Below are 16,684 nucleotides of genomic sequence, written 5' to 3' on the forward strand. Positions count from 1 at the left end.
ACAACCTGATCACACAGCTGAGAAACCATCACCTGAGGCAACAACTCAGATTCAAGGACAATCAATCAGAAAATCCTCAAGACACGTGAAGCCTCCTGAGAGACTCATTGAGCAAATTTAAGGACTCTTGTTATAGAAGGAAGTAATGTTATCTTATTCTTTCTTCAAGTTCTAGTGTATTTACATATTTCATGTGAACACACAAAGCAAGGTTAAAAAACCTTGATAATGATAATGTAAGTTCATTAAGTGTTACAGTTAAAATGAAGAGTAATACAAAGAAAACATGTTGTTAGATAAAAGTAAAATACTTTTGTTTTAAGAAAGGGAGATGTAATGATATCAGCAAATAGTGATGGTATTTGCCTGTTTGATTATGATGCCTTACCAGCATGTTTGCCTGATTGATTACTTATGCCTGACCAGCAGAGGGCATGTGAGAGACAAGCAGTTTAGTTTTACTTACGTTTTAGATGGATCTCTAAGATGGTGTCTCCTGTAATGCTGTTAACTGAGTTGAACATACTTTAGATAAAAAGACATCTCTTTCATGAATGTGTCGTCATTGAACCCACATACAAATCGATACACCCGTTACACACCGCGCCCGTCACACACCCCGCCTGTTATACAACCGACCGTTATACACCGCGCCCGTTATACACCAGCCCGTTAAACACCCAGCCCGTTATACACGCTCCCGTTATACACCAGCCCCTTATACTCCCAGCCGATTATACAACGGCCTGTTATGCACCTGCCCATCATACACCGCGCCCGTTATACACCAGCCCATTATACACCGCGCCCGTTATACACCGCGCCCATTATACACCCGCTCGTTATACACCCCACCCGTTATACACCCCACCCGTTATACACCGCGCCCGTCACACACCCTGCCCGTCATACACCACACCCGTTATACACTAGCCCGTTATACACACCGCCCGTTTTACACCCGCCCGTTTTACACCCGCCCGTTTTACACCCGCCCGTTTTACACCCGCCCGTTTTACACCCGCCCGTTTTACACCCGCCCGTTTTACACCCGCCCGTTTTACACCCGCCCGTTTTACACCCGCCCGTTATACACCCGCCCATTATACAACCGCCCGTTATACACGCGCCCATTATACACCTGCCCATTATGCACCTGCCCGATATACACCCCGCCCATTGTACACCCCGCGCATTATACACCCCGTGCGTTATACACCCCGCCCATTATACACCCATCCATTATACACCTGCCCATTATACACCTGCCCGTTATACACCTGCCCATTATACACTCCGCCCGTTATACGCCCCGCGTGTTATACGCCCCGCCCGTTATACGCCCGTCCGTTATACACCCCACCCGTTATACTCCCCCCATTATACACCCCGCCCATTATACAGCTGCCCGTTATATATCCCGCCCTTTATACACCCTCCCGTTATACACCCTCCCGTTATACACCCTCCCGTTATACACCCGCCCGTTATACACCCGCCCGTTATACACCCCGCCCGTTATACACCCCGCCCGTTATACACCCGCCCGTTATACACCCGCCCGTTATACACCCGCCCGTTATACAACCGCCCGTTATACACGCGCCCGTTATACACCTGCCCATTATGCACCTGCCCGATATACACCCCGCCCATTGTACACCCCGCGCATTATACACCCCGTGCGTTATACACCCCGCCCATTATACACCCATCCATTATACACCTGCCCGTTATACACCTGCCCGTTATACACCTGCCCATTATACACTCCGCCCGTTATACGCCCCGCGTGTTATACGCCCCGCCCGTTATACGCCCGTCCGTTATACACCCCACCCGTTATACTCCCCCCATTATACACCCCGCCCATTATACAGCTGCCCGTTATATATCCCGCCCTTTATACACCCTCCCGTTATACACCCTCCCGTTATACACCCGCCCGTTATACACCCGCCCGTTATACACCCCGCCCGTTATACACCCGCCCGTTATACACCCGCCCGTTATACACCCGCCCGTTATACACCCGCCCGTTATACATCCGCCCGTTCTACAGCCGCCCGTTATACACCCGCCCATTATGCTCACGCCCATTATACACCCGCCCGTTATACACCCGCCCGTTATACACCCGCCCGTTATACACCTGCCCGTTATACACCCGCCCATCATACACCCCGTCCATTGCACATCCCGCCCGTTATACAGCCGCCCGTTATACACCCGCCCGTTATGCTCACGCCCATTATACACCCCGCCCATTATACACCCGCCCGTTATACACACGCCCGTTATACACCTGCTCGTTATATACCCCGCCCGTAATACACCCCGCCGTTATACACCCCGCCCGTTATACACCTCGCCCGTTATACACCCCGCCCGTTATACACCCCGCCCGTTATACACACCGCCCGTTATACACTCCGCCCGTTATACACTCCACCCGTTATACACCTCGCCCGTTATACACACCTGCCCGTTATACACCCCGCCCGTTATACACCCCGCCCATTATACACCCCGCCCGTTATACACCCGCCCGTTACACACCCGCCCGTTACACACCCCGCCATTATACACCCGCTCTTATACACCCGCCTGTTATCCACCCCACCCGTTATGCACCCGCCCGTTATATACCCACCCGTTATATATGCGCCCGTTATACACCCCGCCTGTTATCCACCCCGCCTGTTATCCACCTCGCCCGTTTGCACCCCGCCCGTTATAGACACATGCCCGTTATAGAAACATGCCCGTTATACACTCGCCCGTTATACACTCGCCCGTTAAACACCCCGCCCGTTATACACCCCGCCCGTTATACACCCGCCCGTTATACACCCGCCCGTTATACACCCGCCCGTTATACACCCGCCCGTTATACACCCGCCCGTTATACACCCGCCCGTTATACACCCGCCCGTTATACACCCCGCCCGTTATACACCTGCCCGTTATACACCCGCCCGTTATACACCCGCCCGTTATACACCCGCCCGTTATACACCCTGCCCGTTATACACCCGCCCGTTATACACCCGCCCGTTATACACCCGCCCGTTATACACCCGCCCGTTATACACCCGCCGGTTATACACCCGCCGGTTATACACCCGCCCGTTATACACCCGCCCGTTATACACCCGCCCGTTATACACCCGCCCGTTATACACCCCGCCCGTTATACACCCGCCCGTTATACACCCGCCCGTTATACAACCCGCCCGTTATGCACCCCGCCCGTTATGCACCTCGCCCGTTCTACACCCGCCTGTTCTACACCCCGCCCGTTATACACCCCGCCGGTTATAAACCCGCCCGTTATAAACCCGCCCGTTATACACCCGCCTGTTATACACGCCCCTTTATACACCCCGCCCTTTATACACCCCGCCCTTTATACACCCCGCCCGTTATACACCTGCCCGTTATACACCCCGCCCGTTATACACCCCGCCCGTTATGCACCCGCCCGTCATGCACCCGCCCGTCATGCACCCGCCCGTCACGCACCCGCCCGTCACGCACCCGCCCGTCACGCACCCGCCCGTCACGCACCCCGCCCGTCACGCACCCCGCCCGTCACGCACCCGCCCGTCACGCACCCGCCCGTCACGCACCCGCCCGTCACGCACCCGCCCGTCACGCACCCGCCCGTCACGCACCCGCCCGTCACGCACCCCGCCCGTCACGCACCCGCCCGTCACACACCCGCCCGTCATACAACCCGCCCGTCATACACCCGCCCGTTATACAACACGCCCGTTATACACCCCGCCATTATACACCCGCTCTTATACACCCGCCCGTTATCTACCCCACCCGTTATGCACACGCCCGTTATATACCCGCCCGTTATATATGCGCCCGTTATCCACCCTGCCTGTTATCCACCCCGCCCGTTTCCACCCCGCCCGTTATACACCCCACCCGTTAGACACCCCGCCCGTTATACACCCGCCCGTTACACCCCCGCCCGTTACACCCCCGCCCGTTACACCCCCGCCCGTTACGCACCCGCCCGTTACACACCCGCCCGTTACGCACCCCGCCCGTTTTACACCCGCCCGTTTTACTCCCGCCCGTTATACACCCGCCCGTTATACAACCGCTCGTTATACACGCGCCCATTATACACCTGCCCATTATGCACCCCGCCCGTTGTACGCCCCGCGCGTTATACGCCCCGTCCGTTATACGCCCGTCCGTTATACACCCATCCATTATACACCTGCCCGTTATACACCTGCCCGTTATGCACCTGCCCATTATACACCCACCCGTTATACACTCCGCCCGTTATACGCCCCGCGTGTTATACGCCCCGCCCATTATACGCCCGTCCGTTATACACCCCACCCGTTATACTCCCCCCATTATACACCCCGCCCATTATACAGCTGCCCGTTATATATCCCGCCCTTTATACACCCGCCCGTTATACACCCTCCCGTTATACACCCTCCCGTTATACACCCTCCCGTTATACACCCTCCCGTTATACACCCGCCCGTTATACACCCCGCCCGTTATACACCCCGCCCGTTATACACCCGCCCGTTATACACCCGCCCGTTATACACCCGCCCGTTATACACCCGCCCGTTATACACCCGCCCGTTATACACCCCGCCCGTTATACACCTGCTCGTTATATACCCCGCCCGTTATACACCCCGCCCGTTATACACCCCGCCCGTTATACACCCCGCCCGTTATACACCCCGCCCGTTATACACCCCGCCCGTTATACACCCCGCCCGTTATACACTCCACCCGTTATACACCCACCAGTTATACACCTCGCCCGTTATACACACCTGCCCATTATACACCCCGCCCGTTATACACCCACCCGTTATACACCCGCCCGTTATACACCCCGCCATTATACACCCGCTCTTATACACCCGCCTGTTATCCACCCCACCCGTTATGCACCCGCCCGTTATATACCCGCCCGTTATATATGCGCCCGTTATACACCCCGCCTGTTATCCACCCCGCCTGTTATCCACCTCGCCCGTTTGCACCCCGCCCGTTATAGACACATGCCCGTTATACACTCGCCCGTTATACACTCGCCCGTTAAACACCCCGCCCGTTAAACACCCCGCCCGTTATACACCGGCCCGTTATACACCCCGCCCGTTATACACCCCGCCCGTTATACACCGGCCCGTTATACACCCCGCCCGTTATACACCCGCCCATTATACACCCGCCCGTTATACACCCCGCCCGTTATACACCCGCCCGTTATACACCCGCCCGTTATACACCCGCCCGTTATACACCCGCCGGTTATACACCCGCCCGTTATACACCCGCCCGTTATACACCCCGCCCGTTATACACCCGCCCGTTATACACCCGCCCGTTATACACCCGCCCGTTATACACCCCGCCTGTTATACACCCCGCCCGTTACGCACCCCGCCCGTTACGCACCCCGCCCGTTACACACCCGCCCGTTATCTACCCCACCCGTTCTGCACACACCCGTTATATACCCGCCCGTTATATATGCGCCCGTTATCCACCCCGCCTGTTATCCACCCTGCCCGTTTGCACACCGCCCATTATACAGCCACCCATTATACACCCCGCCCGTTATACACCCCGCCCGTTATACCCCAGCCCGTTATACCCCCGCCCGTTATACCCCCGCCCATTATACACCCCGCCCGTTATACACCCCGCCCGTTATACACCCCGCCCGTTATACACCCCACCCGTTATACACACGCCCGTTATACACCCGCCCGTTACGCACCCCGCCCGTTACGCACCCCGCCCGTTACGCACCCCGCCCGTTACGCACCCCGCCCGTTACGCACCCCGCCCGTTACGCACCCCGCCCGTTACGCACCCCGCCCGTCACGCACCCGCCCGTCACGCACCAGCCCGTCACGCACCCGCCCGTCACGCACCCGCCCGTCACGCACCCGCCCGTCACGCACCCGCCCGTCACGCACCCGCCCGTCACGCACCCGCCCGTCACGCACCCGCCCGTCAAGCACCCGCCCGTCACGCACCCGCCCGTCACACACCCGCCCGTCATACAACCCGCCCGTCATACAACCCGCCCGTCATACAACACGCCCGTTATACACCCCGCCATTATACACCCGCTCTTATACACCTGCCCGTTATCTACCCCACCCGTTATGCACACGCCCGTTATATACCCGCCCGTTATATATCCGCCCGTTTCCACCCCGCCCGTTATACACCCGCCCGTTATACACCCCGCCCGTTATACACCCCGCCCGTTATACACCCCGCCCGTTATACACCCCGCCCGTTATACACCCGCCCGTTATACACCCGCCCGTTACACCCCCGCCCGTTACACACCCGCCCGTTACACAGCCGCCCGTTATACAGCCGCCCGTTATGCACCCCGCCCGTTATGCACCCCGCCCGTTATGCATCCCGCCCGTTATGCACCCCGCCCGTTACGCACCCCGCCCGTTACGCACCCGCCCGTTACGCACCCGCCCGTTACACACCCGCCCGTTATACAACCCGCCCGTTATACACCCGCCCGTTATCTACCCCACCCATTATGCACACGCCCGTTATATACCCGCCCGTTATATATGCGCCCGTTATCCACCCCGCCTGTTATCCACCCCGCCTGTTATCCACCCCGCCTGTTATCCACCCTGCCCGTTTGCACCCCGCCCGTTATACAGCCGCCCGTTATACACCCCGCCCGTTATACACCCCGCCCGCTTTACCCCCGCCCGTTATACCCCCGCCCGTTATACCCCCGCCCGTTATACCCCCGCCCGTTATACCCCCGCCCGTTATACACCCCGCCCGTTATACACCCCGCCCGTTATACACCCCGCCCGTTATACACCCGGCCTGTTATATACCCCGCCCGTTATACCCCCGCCCGTTATACACCCCGCCCGTTATACACCCGCCCGTTATACACCCGGCCTGTTATATACCCCGCCCGTTATACACCCCGCCCATTATACACACGCCCGTTATACACCCACCCTTTATACACCCCGCCCGTTATACCCCCGCCCGTTATACCCCCGCCCGTTATACCCCCGCCCGTTATACCCCCGCCCGTTATACACCCGCCCGTTATACACCCCGTCCGTTATACACCCGCCCGTTACACACCCGCCCGTTACACACCCGCCCGTTACACTCCCGCCCGTTATACTCCCGCCCGTTATACACCCGCCCGTTATACACCCGCCCGTTATACACCCCGCCCGTTATACACCCGCCCGTTATACACCCGCCCGTTATACACCCGCCCGTTATACTCCCGCCCGTTATACACCCGCCCGTGTACACCCCGCCCGTTATACACCCGCCCGCTATACACCCCGCCCGTTACACACCCGCCCGTTAAACACCCCATCTGTTATACACCCCGCCCGTTATACACCCAGCCCGTTATACACCCAGCCCGTTATACACCCAGCCCGTTATACACCCGCCCGTTATACACCCGCCCGTTATACACCCACCCGTTATACACCCGCCCGTTATACACCCCGCCCGTTATACACCCCCCCCGTTATACACCCGCCCGTTATACACCCGCCCGTTATACACCTGCCCGTTATCCACCCGCCCGTTATACACCCCGCCCATTACAGACCCCACCCGTTATACACCCGCCCGTTATACACCCCGCCCGTTATACACCCGCCCGTTATCCACCCGCCCGTTATACACTCCGCCCTTTATACACCCGCCCGTTATACACCCGCCCGTTATACAACCCGCCATTATACACCCGCCCGTTACACACCCGCCCGTTACACACCCGCCCGTTATACACCCCGCCCGATATACACCCGCCCGTTATACACCCGGCCTGTTATAAACCCCGCCCGTTATACACCCGCCCGTTATACACCCCGCCCGTTATACACCCGCCCGTTATACACCCGCCCGTTACGCACCCGCCCGTTACGCACCCGCCCGTTACGCACCCGCCCGTTACGCACCCGCCCGTTAAGCATCCCGCCCGTTACGCACCCGCCCGTTACGCACCCCGCCCGTTACGCACCCCGCCCGTTACGCACCCGCCCGTTACGCACCCCGCCCGATATACACCCGCCCGTTATACACCCGGCCTGTTATACACCCCGCCCGTTATACACCCCACCCGTTATACACACGCCCGTTATACACCCACCCTTTATACACCCCGCCCGTTATACCCCCGCCCGTTATACACCCGCCCGTTATACACCCGCCCTTTATAAATCGCCCGTTATACACCCCGTCCGTTATACACCCCGCCCGTTATACACCCGCCCGTTATACACCCGCCCGTTATACTCCCGCCCGTTATACACCCCTCCCGTTGTACACCCGCCCGTGTACACCCCGCCCGTTATACACCCGCCCGCTATACACCCCGCCCGTTAGACACCCGCCCGTTATACACCCCGTCTGTTATACACCCCGCCCGTTATACACCCGCCCGTTATACACCCGCCCGTTATACACCCGCCCGTTATACACCCCGCCCGTTATACACCCCGCCCGCTATACACCCCGCCCGTTATACACCCGCCCGTTATACACCCCCCCCGTTATACACCCGCCTGTTATACACCCGTCCGTTATACACCCCGTCCGTTATACACCCGCCCGTTATACATCCCACCCGTTATACACCCGCCCGTTATACACCCGCCAGTTATTCACCCGCCCGTTATACAACCGCCCGTTATGCACCCGCCCGTTATGCACCCGCCCGTTATGCACCCGCCCGTTATACACCCGCCCGTTATACTCCCGCCCCCTAATATTCCCGAACATTATACACCCCGCCCATTACAGACCCCACCCGTTATACACCCCGCCCGTTATACACCTGCCCGTTATACACCCGCCCGTTATACACCTGCCCGTTATCCACCCGCCCGTTATACACCCCGCCCTTTATACACCCGCCCGTTATACACCCGCCCGTTATACAACCCGCCATTATACACCCGCCCGTTATACACCCGCCCGTTATACACCCGCCCGTTATACACCCGCCCGTTATACACCCGCCCGTTATACACCCTCCCGTTATACACCCGCCCGTTATACACCCGCCCGTTATACACCCCGCCCGTAATGCACCCCGCCCGTTATACACCCTCCCGTTATACACCCGCCCATTATACACCCTCCCGTTATACACCCGCCCGTTATACTCCCGCCCGTTATACTCCCGCCCGTTATACACCCGCCCGTTATACACCCGCCCGTTATACACCCGCCCGTTATACACCCGTCCGTTATACACCCTCCCGTTATACACCCTCCCGTTATACTCCCGCCCGTTATACACCCGCCCGTTATACACCCGCCTGTTATACACCCGCCCGTTATACACCCGCCTGTTACACACCTCACCCATTACACACCCGTCCATTATACACCCTCCCGTTATAAACCCGCCCGTTATACACCCGCCCGTTATACACCCGCCCGTTATCCACCCGCCCGTTATCCACCCCGCCCTTTATACACCCGCCCGTTATACACCCGCTCGTTATACACCCCGCCCGTTATACACCCACCCGTTATACACCCGCCCGTTATACACCCCGCCCGTTATACACCCTCCCGTTATACACCCGCCCGTTATACTCCCGCCCATTATACACCCACCTGTTATAAACCCGCTCGTTATACACCCGCCTGTTACACACCTCACCCATTACACACCCGTCCATTATACACCCTCCCGTTATAAACCCGCCCGTTATACACCCGCCCGTTATACACCCGCCCGTTATCCACCCGCCCGTTATCCACCCCGCCCTTTATACACCCGCCCGTTATACACCCACCCGTTATCCACCCGCCCGTTATCCACCCCGCCCTTTATACACCCGCCCGTTATACACCCACTCGTTATGCACCCCGCCCGTTATACACCCACCCGTTATACACCCGCCCGTTATACACCCGTCCGTTATACACCCGTCCGTTATACACCCCGCCCGTTATACACCCGCCCGTTATACACCCGTCCGTTATACACCCGTCCGTTATACACCCGTCCGTTATACACCCGTCCGTTATACACCCGTCCGTTATACACCCGTCCGTTATACACCCGCCCGTTATACACCCGCCCGTTATACACCCCGCCGTTATACACCCGCCCGTTATACACCCGCTCGTTATACACCCGCTCGTTATACACCCGCCTGTTACACGCCTCACCCATTACAGACCCGACCATTATACACCCTCCCGTTATAAACCCGCCCATTATGCACCCGCCCGTTATCCACCCGCCCGTTATCCACCCCGCCCTTTATACACCCGCCCGTTATATACCCGCCCCTTATACTCCCGCCCATTATACACCCGCCCGTTATACACCCGCTCGTTATACACCCGCCTGATACACACCTCACCCGTTACACACCCTCCCGTTATACACCCGTCCGTTATACACCCGTCCGTTGCACGCCCCGCCCGTAATACACCCGCCCGTTATACACCCGCCCGTTATACACCCGCCCATTATACACCCGCCCGTTATACACCCGTCCCCTAATATTCCCGACCATTATACACCCCGCCCATTACAGACCCCACCCGTTATACACCTGCCCGTTATACACCTGCCCGTTATACACCCGCCCGTTATACACCCGCCTGTTATACACCCGCCCATTATACACCCGCCCGTTATACACCCCGCCCGTTATACACCCGCCCGTTATACACCCGCCCGTTATACACGCGCCCGTTATACACCGCGCCCGTTATACACCCCGCCCGTTATACACCCGCCCGTTATACAACCCACCATTATACACCCGCCCGTTATACACCCGCCCGTTATACACCCCGCCCGTTATACACCCCGCCCGTTATACACCCCGCCCGTTATACACCCGCCCGTTATACACCCGCCCGTTATACACCCGCCCGTTATACACCCCGCCCGTTATACACCCCGCCCATTATACACCCGCCCGTTATACACCCGCCCGTTATACACCCGCCCGTTATACACCCTCCCGTTATACACCCGCCCGTTATACACCCGCCCGTTATACACCCTCCCGTTATACACGCCGCCCGTTATACACGCCGCCCGTTATACACCCTCCCGTTATACACCCTCCCGTTATACACCCGCCCGTTATACACCCGCCCGTTATACACCCTCCCGTTATACACCCTCCCGTTATACACCCTCCCGTTATACACCCTCCCGTTATACACCCGCCCGTTATACACCCGCCCGTTATACACCCCGCCCGTTATACACCCCGCCCGTTATACACCCCGCCTGTTATACACCCTCCCGTTATACACCCCGCCCGTTATACACCCGCCCGTTATACACCCGCCCGTTATACACCCCGCCCGTTATACACCCCGCCCGTTATACACCCCGCCCGTTATACACCCGCCCGTTATACACCCCGCCCGTTATACACCCACCCGTTATACACCCCGCCCGTTATACACCCACCCGTTATACACCCGCCCGTTATACACCCGCCCGTTATACACCCGCCCGTTATACACCCGCCCGTTATCCACCCCGCCCGTTATCCACCCGCTCGTTATACACCCGCCCGTTATACATCCTGCCCGTTATACACCCGCCCGTTATACACCCCGCCCGTTATACATCCCGCCCGTTATACATCCCGCCCGTTATACACCCCGCCCGTTATACACCCGCCCGTTATACACCCCGCCCGTTATACACCCGCTCGTTATACACCCGCCCGTTATACACCCCGCCCGTTATACACCCCGCCCGTTATACACCCCGCCCGTTATACACCCCGCCCGTTATACACCCGCCCGTTATACACCCGCCCGTTATACTCACCGCCCGTTATACACCCGCCCGTTATACACCCCGCCCGTTATACACCCCGCCCGTTATACACCCGCCCGTTATACACCCCGCCCGTTATACACCCGCCCGTTATACACCCGCCCGTTATACACCCCGCCCGTTATACACCCCGCCCGTTATACACCCGCCCGTTATACACCCGCCCGTTATACACCCGCCCGTTATACACCCCGCCCGTTATACACCCCGCCCGTTATACACCCGCCGGTTATACTCCCCGCCCGTTATACACCCGCCCGTTATACACCCCACCCGTTATACACCCGCTCGGCGCTGATGAGGAATTCGAGCGCTACTTAAGGCTGTGCTCAGCTTTCTCTGTTCAATTACATTTAAAGTTTGGTAGAGGATTTTATTGACACATCGGGAGACTTTCTGGGACATTTTGTCAAAACTTCACCAACACGCTAGCAACATTTATTCTGAAAATTCCCTGAGAACTTCACCTAAAATGAGTGAGTGCTGAGCTACTGCACCTTATCTGACACCATATAGGAGTCACCAGAGGAAAGGGAGTGCTTGGTCACCGGCATCTTGCTAGGGGTCCCCCTTGGTCTGGATGAGGAATGGGAGGAGGACATGAGGCCAGGCAGAGCAGCACCAGCTGCTGCAGGACAGAGGGACAGGAGGGCGAGGAGGGCAAGATGGCGTCCTTCCCCCCTGCAGGTACGGGACATCCCTCCTCCTCTGGACCTCCTCCACCAAGATCTTTGAGTACCGCGTCCGAGAACCTGTGCCCCCTCTCCCTCAGTCCCTGAGCCATCCTGAAACATGCCGCTGTGTGTCAACCAGCGCATCCTGCACCTTCAGTGGAAGTGGGTGCGAGGAGCCCACGTATATCGCTCCATGAAAATTGCTTCTAAACAGCGCTTGAGTGCGAATCCTGCAGGGTTCTGGTTTACCATTTAACAACAACAACTTGTATTTATATAGCACCTTTAACGTAGTAAAATGTCCCAAGGTGCTTCACAGGAGTATTAAAAGACAAAAAATTTGACACCTGAACCATATAAGGAGAAATTAGGGCAGATGACCAAAAGTTTGTGAAAGAGATAGGTTTTAAGCAGCGTCTTAAAGGAGGAAAGAGGCAGAGAGGCGGAAAGGGAGGGAATTCCAGAGCTTAGGGCCCAGGCAACAGAAGGCACAGCCACCAATGGTTGAGATATTATAATCAGGGATGCTCAAGAGGGCAGAATTGGAGGAGCGCAGATATCTCGGGGGGGTGCAGTTGTGGGGCTGAAGGAGATTACAGAGATAGGGAGGGGCAAGGCCATGGAGGGATTTGAAAACAAGGATGAGAATTTTGAAATCAAGGCGTTGCTTAACCAGGAGCCAATGTAGGTCAGCGAGCACAGGGGTGATGGGTCAGCGGTACTTGGTGCGAGTTAGGACACGGGTAGCCGAGTTTTGGATGCCCTCAAGTTTACGTAGGGTAGAATGTGGGAGGCCAGCCAGGAGTGCGTTGGAATAGTCAAGTCTAGAGGTAACAAAGGCATGGATGAGGGTTTCAGCAGCAGATGAGCTGAGGCGAGGGCGGAGACGGGCGATGTTATGGAGGTGGAAGTAGGCGGTCTTTGTTATGCTGCGGATGTGTGGTCGGAAGCTCATTTCAGGGTCAAATATGACCCCAAGGTTGCGAACAGTGTGGTTCAGCCTCAGACAGATGTTAGGGAGAGGGATGGAGTCAGTGGCGGGGACCGAAAACAATGACTTCAGTCTTCCCAATATTTAATTGGAGAAAATTTCTGCTCATCCAGAACTGGATGTCGGACAAGCAGTCTGACAATTTAGAGACCGTGAAGGGGTCGAGAGAAGTGGTAGTGAGGTACAGCTGGGTGTCATCAGCGTACATGTGGAAACTGACACTGTGTTTTCAGATGGTGTCGCCAAGGGGCCACATGTAGATGAGAAATAGGAGGGGGCCAAGGATAGATCCTTGGGGAACACCAGAGGTAACAGTGCGGGAGCAGGAAGAGAAGCCATTGCAGGTGATTCTCTGGCTACAATTAGATAGATAAGAATGGAACCAGGTGAGTGCAGTCCCACCCAGCTGGATGACAGTGGAGAGGCGTTGGAGAAGGATGGAGTGGTCAGCCATGCCAAAGGCTGCAGACGGGTCGAGAAGGACGAGGAGGGATAGTTTACCTTTGTCACAGTCACAAAGGATGTCATTTGTGACTTTGATGAGAGCCATTGCGGTACTGTGGCAAGGGTGGAAACCTGATTGGAGGGATTCAAACATGGATTTGTGGGAAAGATGGGCACGGATTTGGGAGGCGACAACACGTTCAAGGACTTTGGAGAGGAAAGGGAGGTTGGAGATGGGGCGGTAGTTTGCAAGGACGGAGGGGTCATGGTTTTTTTTGAGGAGAGGGGTGATGATGGTGGATTTGAAGGAGAGGGGGACAGTACCTGAGGAGAGAGAACTGTTAACAATGTCAGCTAACATGGGAGCCAGAAAAGGAAGTTGGGTAATCAGCAGTTCAGTGGGAATAGGGTCGAGGGAGCAGGAAGTGGGTCTCGTGGACAAGATGAGCGCAGAGAGGTCATGAGGGGAGATCGGAGAGAAACTGGAGAAAGATGTGAGTTCAGGGCTAGGGCAGGGGGGAACCTTAGAGGAAGTTTGGCCCAATGGGCTAGGGGCAGGAAGGGAAGTGGCAGAGGCAGCTGAACGGATGGTCTCTGTTAAGTATGTGTATTGTATTGAACAATTAACACAAAGACTTAAACGTATAACTCAAACAGGTCTTTACTGGTTGGAAGTAGGGACTATACGTAGGTCTTTACTTCATGCCCACAGGCGGGAACTGAGGGGAGATCAGTACCCACAGTACTATTTATACCCCTATGGCCAGGAGTGGTACTGCGTATCACTACGCCCTACAAGTAGTGCAGTCCTGTCCATAGGTTCAAAGTAGCACACATATTACATACACAACAGTCTCAATCTTGGAGACAAAGAAGTCCATGAGCTCCTCACACTTGTTACCAGAGGTGAGGGTGGAGGAGGCAGAGGAGAGGGGTTTAAGAAGACGGTTAGCAGTAGAGAATAGGAGCTGGGGCTTATCTTTGCATTCCAGAATAATTCTGGAATAGCGAGCAATTTTGGCAGACGAGAGCAGGGCCCGATAGTGCTTTATGTGGTCCAGCCAGGTCTGGCGGTGAATGGCCAAACCAGTTGTCCGCCATATCCGTTCGAGTCTGCGTCCCTTGAACTTAAGGGAGCGAAGATGAGGGCTGTACCTGGGGGAACGGCCAGGGTGAGAGAGAGTGATTGTTTTAGTAGGGACTAGGGCATCAAAGGTGGTGGTGAGGGTGTGGTTGAGCAGATCAGTAGCTGCAGAAATATGGTGAATGGAGGGCCAGAGGCTGGACAGTTGCGATTTCGTAAGAGCAGTTGTAAGAGAGTTGGGAGAGAGTTTTTTCCAGGGGCGGACACAGAAGGAAGTAGGGTTGGTGGGGGAAGTGGAAGGGGGATGTGGGTGGAGAGCGATACGAGGAAGTGGTCAGAGATGGCCTTATCTGCGATTGACACGATGGGAGCAGCGAGGCCACGAGAGATGGCAAGGTCGAGGGGGTGGCCGTGAAGATGGGTTGGGGAGTTTATATGGAGGGAGGGATTAAGGGAGGATAGGAGGCTAGTGAACTCAGAGGAGAGAGAGCATGATGAATTGAGATGGAGGTTGAAATCACCAAGGGGATTTAAGGGGAAGCTAGATAAGTACATGAGGGAGAAAGGAATAGAAGGATATGTTGATAGGGTGAGATGAGGAAGAGTGGGAGGAGGCTCGTGTGGAGCATAAACACCGGCACAGACCAGTTGGGCTGAATGGCCTCTTTCTGTGCTGTAAATACTTAGTAATTCTAAGTAACGGGCAGCCAATCCACTACTGCCAGCTTTCCACCAATCCATAATGTGGGACTGGAGTCACGTGCAGGCCAGACCAGGTAGGGGTGGAAGATTCCCCTCCCTGGAGGATGTTAGTGACCTAGTTGGGCTATTATGGCAATCTGGAATTGACCATTTTTCTGATGCCACAGTTTGCCGTGGTGGGACTGTGAACCCTGGTCTGATGGTCCGGTACCATAGGCACAAGGCTCCCATACGCATAACAAGGTTTCACACTATTCTTTAAACCCCGTGTCAGCCCAAGGTGACACTGATTACCGATTGTAATTTCAGTGCTTTGTTCTACTCAGGAAACTTTTAAAAGAAACAGAGGATCAGATCTTGGAAGTGCTGTCCAAGTCACAGGGAAACATCCTGGAGGATGAGCGGGCTATTCACATCCTCTCCTCCAGCAAGCAGCTCTCACAGGACATCCTCGAGAAACAGGAAATGACTACTCGGACCGAGATGCAAATTGACGAAACCAGGGATGGGTACAGGCCTGTGAGTCCATTGCTCATTTGGAATTCTCAAGGATTCCGTGCATTTCCATTTTTAGAGAATGAGATTCTCCGATGACTGATGTTTAATCAGTTGGATTCTCCCTGAAGCTGTTGTAAAAGTAAAGTTAAATTCTGCTTAGAGTTTTGTCTGTATATAAATTAATCTGTTTACTAGCAAGACAATCCTTGGCCCAGTTATATGAACATTATGTTACAGAACATCACTGCTAGTCATTTGGTAAGAGTTCATACTGATACAATATCTGTGTAGGAGTTTGGTTCATTCTCAACATGTTTTTAAGTAAATATTTATTTCACTTCTGGTAAAAATTCCATGGACTAAAAATTATGGGGGTTATTTTGATGAAAGGGTAAAAACAGGCACTAAAT

The 16,684-nt window shown here is 56.0% G+C and overlaps 1 protein-coding gene across 1 annotated transcript in view; it reads left to right on the forward strand.

The window, feature by feature from the left end:
* Nucleotides 1-16,684, forward strand: part of LOC147105498 (dynein axonemal heavy chain 3-like) — a 201,746-nt gene that overhangs the window by 112,569 nt on the left and 72,493 nt on the right. The window contains exon 23 of the mRNA XM_086009911.1: nucleotides 16,103-16,295. Within this exon, the coding sequence (XP_085866037.1) occupies nucleotides 16,103-16,295 (193 nt within the window). The remainder of the gene's footprint in view (nucleotides 1-16,102; nucleotides 16,296-16,684) is intronic.

This window comes from Somniosus microcephalus, chromosome 17, assembly GCF_052327205.1.
Source record: "Somniosus microcephalus isolate GS21.2 chromosome 17, FLI_Smic_1.0, whole genome shotgun sequence".
Lineage (NCBI taxonomy): Eukaryota > Metazoa > Chordata > Chondrichthyes > Squaliformes > Somniosidae > Somniosus > Somniosus microcephalus.